Source organism: Morone saxatilis, unplaced genomic scaffold (genome assembly GCF_004916995.1).
Source record: "Morone saxatilis isolate NCDOM2014 unplaced genomic scaffold, NCSU_SB_2.0 Contig16, whole genome shotgun sequence".
In the NCBI taxonomy this organism is placed as follows: Eukaryota; Metazoa; Chordata; class Actinopteri; family Moronidae; genus Morone; species Morone saxatilis.
In genome coordinates, this window is record NW_023339718.1 from 14904957 (window position 1) to 14914330 (window position 9374).

The window sequence follows — 9374 nt, forward strand, 5'->3', positions numbered from 1 at the left end:
AGAGAGAGTCTGTGACTAGTGGTCTGGAAAGGCACAGAATCTTATCAGCTTCCTCTCTGGAGGGAAACGGCTCCATAAACAATATGTCAACATTACTGAGCCTCTGTGTAGGTTGACAGAGAAACAGGCAGTCCAGCGGGATTGTGCTCTGTCTACAATAGCTGGACTCTTAAAACCAGATCTCCTTCTCCATCGAAAAAGAGAAAAAATGCCTTTATTAGCATTCAAAATGAAAATCTGAGAACATTAGTTGCCACATAGGCATTTTCGAGCTGAAATAAATAACACATTTCTTTTAATGACCATATAAGTGTTTTTTTAGTTTTAATTACAATAATAATTACAAAATGTGTATATTTTCATTAATTTACCCCAGACTTAATAATTCATTCATTGATTCATTTACATCCACACGAACATCAATTTCAGTTTTCCATTTTATTATGGTTTGAAACAGATATGTAGGTATCATAGAATTAGGAAATAAATTAGAGAGAATAAAGGATACAAACTTTATATAACAGCTCTTTTACATGTAAAGAGATAAACATTTCGCTGCATTGTGTCCCTCTTTAGGACATAACCTGGCTGAAGTGGTCTCTGTCCAGGCCTACCTGTGCTCTGAAACCACACCGCTCACCTGGGTGGGCGGAGCTTCTTTGGAGTATGTCCAAGATGATGCTCAGGTAGGGAAGACATACAAATATGACCCTGTACATTGCATTTAAGTTTGTGCACCCCAGTGGTAAAAATGACCAGCCCAGACACAGAAAAACACAAAATGTGTTCGTCAAAAGGATGAATTATTGTTTCGTTATTAGTGTAAAGCCAATCAGTTACCAAAACTCATAAAAGTATCTAAACATGTTAGTGTAAGTAAAATTATCTCAGTAGTTTTCGGATTGTTGCTTTTTTGCATCGGCCATCAGTTCTCACAGATTGTATCTTATTTATGAATTCCTTATTCTCAGGACCTGGCAGAGCACCTGGTAATTCACGGACATTGTCTAACCTCCACGGATCACAAGGAGCTGAGCAGCCTCTTCAACCTGGGCCAGGGGAGCTCTCGCTGGGCTATGGATCGTCGCGTGGCCCTGGCCATGGCCAACCTGGATATCCCCCAAAACTGGAATGTGCTGGGAAGCCACAGTGGAGACGGTGAGAGCAGGATTATGTTATCTTGCTGAACAGGCATTCCTGCACAGATAAGTTGATTGAAAGCACATTGTATTTATTTTTTATTATATGTTTGTAAAATGTTTAAAACCATACGCATTAGGTAGATAATAGATCAATATATGAAATGTTGCAATGCGAATTTGGCAGAGGAGAAAGGTTAAGGAATGTTTCAACTGGTGCTATATTTTATCATTTAGTCAGTTCATGTGCAGAAATTCTTGAGTGCAGTTAGTGAGCAGATACAATCAGCAGGTTTTGTCAGAACTTCATCCCTCAGCACTGTGCTGGAAACTTGGAGCCGGTGCTCTCCAAGGAAGGTGAACTGTTCAACTCTGCTCTCTTCCACTCTCCTTCTTCTCCACCATCATTCCCATTTTCCATGCTCACTGGGCTAAAATCGGAAGTGAACATGATCATATGTGAGCTTCTGCTGAATTCATCAAAGCCAATTAAGCAGCATGTAATGTGGTTAATAGAGCCTTTCCATCTGGAAGTAGCCCTAGGCAGAGCTCAGTAAATCTGAGGGCGTGTGTGTGTGTGTGTGTGTGTGTGTGTGTGTGTGTGTGGCTGTGACCGCCATATTTACTAGATGCCACCATCTGTTTGTACGATCTTAGTGTTTGTGTAAGGCCACCTACATAAATAACAAACTAGATTTAGCGTTAATATAGTTATGGCGGTCTGTTTCATTGCAGTGTCTCCCTCTAAATGTCTGCAGTTAATTTGATAACTCTGCTTATGACATCAGTCTATTGCCGATGCTGTATGCGACTGAATTATTCATCCTCAACTTTCCTTTGGTGGTTACTGTTTGTTTATAGTGCAGTTTGCATTTTTAAAGACACTGGAAACATTTAACAAATTGTTATTCAGTCACAAAATCTAGAGACTTTGTTGGGACTTGGAATTATTATGTTCTTCCTGGACTGAATGCAGCTCTGAAAGAATGAGCATTAACAGTTTGATATACAGCTGGCAAAAGTGTTATCTTGTGAAATCTGTCTTTATGGCTCAACAAGGCCTGCACCCTGGTGGGTTTTGGATGCAGAACATTCTCAGACAAATAGAAGAAGTGAATTTTTAAGAGCCAAAGCATGGAGCCATTTAGAGCTGTAAAAATATGTTCTGTTTGTTTACAATAAAGTAACCCCAATTTGAATATAAAACACAATGAATCTCTTAAAAGTAAATTGAAGTATATCAAAGCATAGATCGCCCTACAGTATGTGGGTGAAAAGGGCTTTTATTTCATATCATCCTTATGTTTCCTAACAATTTCTACAGCCGGCTACGATACAAAAGTAAATGGAAAACAGAAATACAATGTTTCAGTAGGTAGATATAATGAAATAACGTCCACAATAACCCTTATATGTTAAACTGCATCCATATTTGAGGGTGATACTTATGGTGTTGCTAAGTATAATATCCCATTAAAGGTATTTCATTCAGTGTTGTAAGTGTAGACCATATTACCAGTGTCTTTGCTAGTAAAATTTCCCTGTGATTCGCCATGATTTTTTCCCCATGCCACATTTTTTGCCCTGTTGGCTGAGGTGTGACTGACACAATCATTTCAGACAGCCTCTGTCTGGCCTCTTTGTTCCTCTTCAAGTTCCCTCATGTTGCCTTGAAAACTCAGTTATGAAAATGGTGACTGTTAGACCTGTATGAAAACTGTACTGCTTATTGTTATTCAAGTTAATGTGACTCACTTCTGCAGTTGCCTTTATAATTGTCACTTATTGTGGTCAAAGTCTGAATTGCTGGTGAATTAGTCACAAATGCTGCAATATTATGGATGAAAGTCACAAAAACCTTGATGACTAATTTGATGTCCCAAAATACAACAAAACCGTGTTAGCAGACAGGAACAGTGGTTGCAGTAGATGGTTACTTTGACTAAAATACACTTCATTAGATATTTTATTTTTTTAAAAACCATTGTAAACTTCATTAAAGCAGCTACAAGGAACTTTCATTTTGTGTTGATTCTGGCGCCCCCTATGGACAAAAACTGTTTTTACCGCCTTGTTTTGTCTGTATAAATAGGGAATCTTTGCGCTGATCTTGTTTTTTCTGTAGGTCATATGGGTGCATCAGTATTAATTCGAGACTGTTTCATAACCCCCTAAAAACTCCTTGTTGTACGTTAAATTGGTATAGACCACAGAGCTTGTATTGTACATCATTGTAACACCCTATTATGTTGTCCATACTGAGGGAGTTACTTTGAAGATGATTGAAGACGATTTTCCCTTGATCAGGCTGAATTGTGTAAATATATACTGCATTTTTAAAAATACGTTTGTAGTACAGTGTGAAAATCAGTACATTTCCAAGTTTACCAGTCGCCTAACTGTAGGTGATTTGATGCAGGCCAGTTACCTGGATACAGATCTTGTTGGACAGCACTGGGTGGCAGGAACAGGAATAAGAAACTGTCACCACTTTGTTGAAAAGCTTTTATTGCCTTAAATTGGGTCAGTAGAGCAGAGGGATCCAGTGCTGTGCAAGAGAAGAAATCAATCATTGACATTTAGGTTAATTATCACGGGGTCGTTATTGAGAAAAGATTCTTGATGTGTTTGTTTCCTCCTATTTTTCTCACATTCCGCCACTGGCTTATTCTTTCCTCATTTCACTGTTAATCTCACCTCCCTCTTCCCTTCAGCAGCTGTCTTAGATCCCACTCTGTGCTTTTATCCCTGCTGTCTCTGAGTTCTACCTTTTTATGTTCTTATATTTCTCCCCTCATCTCCAGAGCACAGTCTCAGGGAGTCTCCCCTCCACCTGGCTGTGCGATGGGGTCTGTATCGGCTTGCAGAGCTGCTGCTTTGTCAGCCGGGGGGTCTGATGGCTGTCAGTCTGCCAAACGAAAAGGGAGTCACGCCGCTGCAGCTGGCACAGGCAACAGGCAACACCGAGCTCCTGGAGCTGCTCACACAGTAAGATTATGAGCTCCAACTGGGCACACTGGGGAGAAACACTGACAAATGAATCACTGTTTTGCTGTAATAATATGCGTTCAGTGCAGAGCTTTCCCACACACAGTAAGGGACAGCTTTCCTTCGAATATAGAAACAACAGTTTTACCCTAGCTGTTGCATTGGCTGTACCCAGTTATCATTTCTAGAGGGTCACAGGGGGCTGGAGTGGATCCCAGCTGACATTGGGCAAAAGGTGGAGTGCACTGTGGAAAGGTCGCCAGTCAATCACCGGGGCTGGCTGAGACATAGAGACAGACAGCCATTCATGTTCACAGTCACATCTACGGGCAATTAACCTAACCTACATGTCTTTGGACTGTAGGATTTAATCCCAGAGCACCCGGAGAAAACCCACACAGACATGTACATGAAAAGTCTACACACATTCTTGCTAACCACTGCACCACCATACCACCCAGCTATTACCCCAGATCATTTGCATTCTTTAGATCTCTAAAATACTGTAAATATACTGGTTGAAGTGCATTTTATGAACAGATAAAATGCTAAACACCTGTTGTTACCTGTCAAACTTAGGAATGTTTTGTGCTCAATCTGGATCCATAAATCTTTGGCACAGCTTTATAGGCCTGTTAACTTGGCCTGAAAAACTAGAAGATCCTCATCTGGACTGAGTGAGAGTGCTTTTAGAAATGTATTTACATATCCTAATGGTTTAGAAAGTCTTTCTAGCCACATTTTCAATGATAAAAACAGAACAGAACAAAACTCTAAGAATATTAACCCTAATGTTTTGATTTTTGTTTCATTTTTGTGATTTTCAAATTAAAATAACCTACCTGTTGTGCTGCAGCCCACCAAACCCACTAGCAACGCCTCCAGCAGGTCTGTCCCAGGTGTGGGCAGACCAGTCCCGCTTGCTGAGGTTCTGTCATGACACCGGGAACCTGACTCTGACCGTCAGACAAAACCTGAGGTGGAGCTCAGAGGAGAGCCGGCACGCTGACATCCTACTTCTCAGAGACCGGCTCAGAGATGAGGATTTCCTCAGAGAGGTGAGTCTAGGTTATCAGTGTTGTCTGCTGCTGGTAAAGGTAAGTAAACACATGATTATAACATAACAACACTACAGAGCAGATATGCAGCAGCAGATATAAACTTCTGATAGAAATTTGTATGCCGAAAATGAATAATTGTGCCTTTCCTGAGACCTTGCATATAAACATACACAAGCGGCAACTAATGTACCTAGAAGTACCATCAAAATAAGTTGCAAATTATAGTTAGTATAGTTTATAGTTGTAATTTTATATAAAAAGTATGATGAAAGCGTGAATATTACCTTATATTACCTTTCCTCCCACAGATCAAAGCTCTAAGGAGGGAACGCGTAGAAACCATCTTAGAGAAGGAAGAACTGGTGGATGATCCTACGGAGAACGGTATCATACCCTCTTCAATCTGTCTGCTTTGTGGGATTTGAGAGGCCGGGTTAAACTTAACTCCTCTCTTTTATGTTGCAGCGGTCTGCCATTTTTTATTTATTTTTTTGTTCTAGTGGTTTATTAGGCTAGATACTCCTTGAAGCAGGCCACAGTATTAATAGACATTGACTGCCCTCCTGTGGCGTTCTAAGCTATTGCAAGTCTGTAAAAAACATTAAGGTAGGGAAAAGAGACAATGAAACTACCATTGTATGTGTTTTGTGTAGTATAAACTTTCAACAGAGAATACAAGTGTTTTCGTCGTTAAAGTCTTATGTGTGTTCTGGTTAGCATCAATGAGCATTCTAGTATATTATGTGTATTTGATTAAGAGTGCAGTGAAAGGTCATATGATTATAAGCAACCAAACATTTCAGTCATAGATTGTTGTAATTTGAAATGTATGAATCACTGTAATAATACAGTGTGCAAAATAGCAGAGCAAACAAGCTATGTTTAAATGTAGTGCTAAAACTATTAGTTAAATAACTGATTCATCAAGTAGTTTATTGACAGGAAATTAACAGTTAAGTCATATATCAGGCAAAATGGCACATATTTGGTGTTTCTTTTTTCTTTCTTTTGCTTTATATAATTTCAAATGTTATAACTTTTGGTTTTGAAACAGGCAATTTAGAGATGGCTCAAATGATTAATCATCAATTATTCATTTATGTTTTATGATGAAAAAATAATTGAAGAAGAAGAATTGGAGAAAATTTTCATAAATTGTGTTATTATATTTCTATGTATTTTAATAGGTATATTTTGCAACTAGCAGTAAATATTCAGTATAAATAAAAAAAATGTAGTCACCAGGAAGAAATTTACAAGACTTTCACAAGATTGTTTGTGTCTCTCTCTCTGTGTAGTGTTCACCTACATATTTACAACATCTCCTTTGTCCTGTCTTTGCTTTTTGTTTCTCCTCCGCTCATTTATGTTTTTTGTCTCTAACTTTCTCTCCCAGCCTATATATCCTTTATGGGTCGCTGCCACTTCCCTCTCCTACATTTCCTGCCTTAATATTTTTATGTGACCCCAGGCCTCATATCTCAACCACCCAAACACTAATTTCTGCGCGTCGCTGCTTTGTTTCTGTCAAGCAGTCATACATTGTGTCCTTTGATCTGGGATGCACATGGTAGTTAAATGAAAAAAGAAAGGAGATCAAGGCCACACGGTAAAGATCTCCCCAGGTTATGAAAAGAAAAGAAAAATAAGACTTACATGGTACATACATCATTAAGAACTGACAAACATCTGTGCTTACTTGAACCTCTTTTGAAGTGTAATTGCTGCTGCATGGCTGTGCCTGAGTATGTTTTCTCTTCTTTCAGCACTGTACTCTGATATCAATGGAGGAACTTCTGCTGTAGAAGAAAATGTGAGTATTTGATGGAAGGACATGGCTTTTCTCATAATAATTCACATGCACAAAGATAGATAGATACTTTATTTATCCCGAGGGAAATTCAAGAGCTATGATCTAAATCATGACCAGAATATATTTTACTTTTACTGTAAATCTCTCTAGAACTTGTGTTGAAACAGCTTCAGCTGATGAGTCAAATACAAACATAAGTTACTTGCCCTAGTAGCAGGTGTAAATCCTGCTTTTCAAAATTTTAAACTCTCAAAGCTCCATTCAGTCTCCATGAACATCTGCATCAGCCAGTGGCAAACTGCGGTCACAGCTACAATAAGGCACTGACTGCCCCTCAATGCTCCACATTGCTTCACTCTCATTGTTAAGGTGTTGGAGTTGGCACCTTGCACGCACCACTGAATAAGTGACTTTGTGAGCGGACTTTGTGGAGAGGTGTGGCGTTTGCACATGATTCTGGTCATCCAATAGGACTTGTTTTATGTGATACAGATGGTTACCTAATTGATCTTACTTTGTCACACACCTAGGCACTCGCCAAACACTTGTGTTTTTGTACTTAGTTCTACTCGTTTTAGTTTTTGTGGGAAAGTCTCGCTGCTGGTTGGTGAAAGGTTCCCTATTTGTTCACTCAGGACTATGAGGAGCCGCTGATGTTCTGCCTGAATGAGGAGGAGGAAGAGGATGATCCGTCTCAGCCTGACTCTGGTAAAGATTTTATTGAAATTATTTTTAAACTTCCTTTCTCAGAAGCCTGTTTTTAGGTATGGTTTTAATTTTAGAGCTTGCGGTTCCTCAGCTGTAGATTGTGTTTTGTGCAGACTGAAATTGATCGCTGTTGTTTTAGGTGGTGTTATATTCATAGGAAGTTATCCAAGTACCTTCTAATCATTAAGTCACTCCAACCGCAGGAAACATTTCCTTTCCTGAACAGAACTTGGAACTCAACTCTAATTCTCGTCTATGGCTGTCTACCATCCCCACGGACTATAGGATCACATTTCAGCCCCCTGCTTGTCTTCCCTGCCTTCTCTGGACTTTTTTGGTGTCTTGTCACTCTGTGTTTGCAGTGATTGTGGCACCGAGAAGGAATCTTTTTAATACGTCATGCAGCAAATCCTGAGTCATCCTATTCCTGCCAGCAGTGACAGGGGGGACAAAAATGAATCCTAACTAGGTGGCTGAAGGTGGCTTCACTCTGATCCGCTTCTGGACAGGAAGGGAAGGATTTGAGAGTGGGAACATCCTGCGGGTTAATAATTGGCTTGTATTGCTGCAGAGCAGACTGATGCCTCAGTGTAAGAATGCTGCGGTTACATGCTGAGGCTTCAGGCTTTATAACACTTGGCACTGGACATCTGCAATCTTAACTTCCTGTGGCTGGTGTTGTTTTCCATGCTATATGGTTTAGCCATTTTGTACTCTCTGTGTCATGTGCGTATTTGTGATTGTGTGTTTGTTGGCTGGTTGAGGGCTTTCATATTTTCTGTGTAGTCTTTGAAGACTCCCTGCCTGTGACCTCGATCGATCCCTTAAAACTTTCTGTGGTTCAGACGAATAGCACTGGTCACTCCAATCCTGTTTTTGCCAAGTTTCCCCTCAATGCCGTGTTTGAGTTAAAAAAAAAAACCCTTGCTCAGACTGAAAATGACTCAGGTTTTATACATGTAATTTTTTCCGGGATTACAATGCTTATTTGACCCTTGAGGAATTTCAATTCCTCATTAGACATTCCTGAGTTGTCAGGCATTACAAGTGGCCGGCATGTTTTTATTTTTTTAACAAAGAAGTGAAGCACACATTGGGATTCCAGTCTGTTTTTATCACCTGTGATATGGCTGCTTGACTTCAGCTAATGCGTCATTGAACAGACACACATAACTTCTGTACCTGGAGCTTCAGCAAGGGATGAGGAATTTTGAGCATAGCTGTCATGTCCTCCCCCCTTCTTGATGTCTGCTCTTTCCCATCTCAAACTCAAATTACTGTAACTTTATTGGCATGACTGCAATAAAATAGTATTGCCACAGCAGGTTCACAATGTAAGTGTAATAGTTTTAACTTAAAAAAAAAAAAATGACACATTTCTCCCCCGTCTTCCCTCTGTCCTCCTTCCTCTTCTTTCCCCCACCCATGCCCTTCTAATGCCCCCAGAATTCAAATACCCCACCCAAAACACACACTTTCCCCCAAATACCTACATACACACACACAAACAGACAGACTCACGCACCCTTGCCCCCCGGGTCACATCCTCCCAGGTCAGCATTTTAATGTGAGTTTAGTGAACAAACAGCAAAGGCCACTTCATCCCGAGGAGCTCTGCTCTCCACAGCTTAAGAAGGAAGGAGGTCGGTGTGTGTGTGTGTGTGT

At 40.1% G+C, this 9374-nt stretch overlaps 1 protein-coding gene across 1 annotated transcript in view; it reads left to right on the plus strand.

The window, feature by feature from the left end:
* Window positions 1-7546: 7546 nt before the first annotated feature.
* LOC118325775 (rho guanine nucleotide exchange factor 28-like) overlaps window positions 7547-9374 on the plus strand; it is a 24733-nt gene continuing 22905 nt past the window's right edge. The window contains exon 1 of the mRNA XM_035658595.1: window positions 7547-7709. Within this exon, the coding sequence (XP_035514488.1) occupies window positions 7655-7709 (55 nt within the window). The 5' untranslated portion in view covers window positions 7547-7654. The remainder of the gene's footprint in view (window positions 7710-9374) is intronic.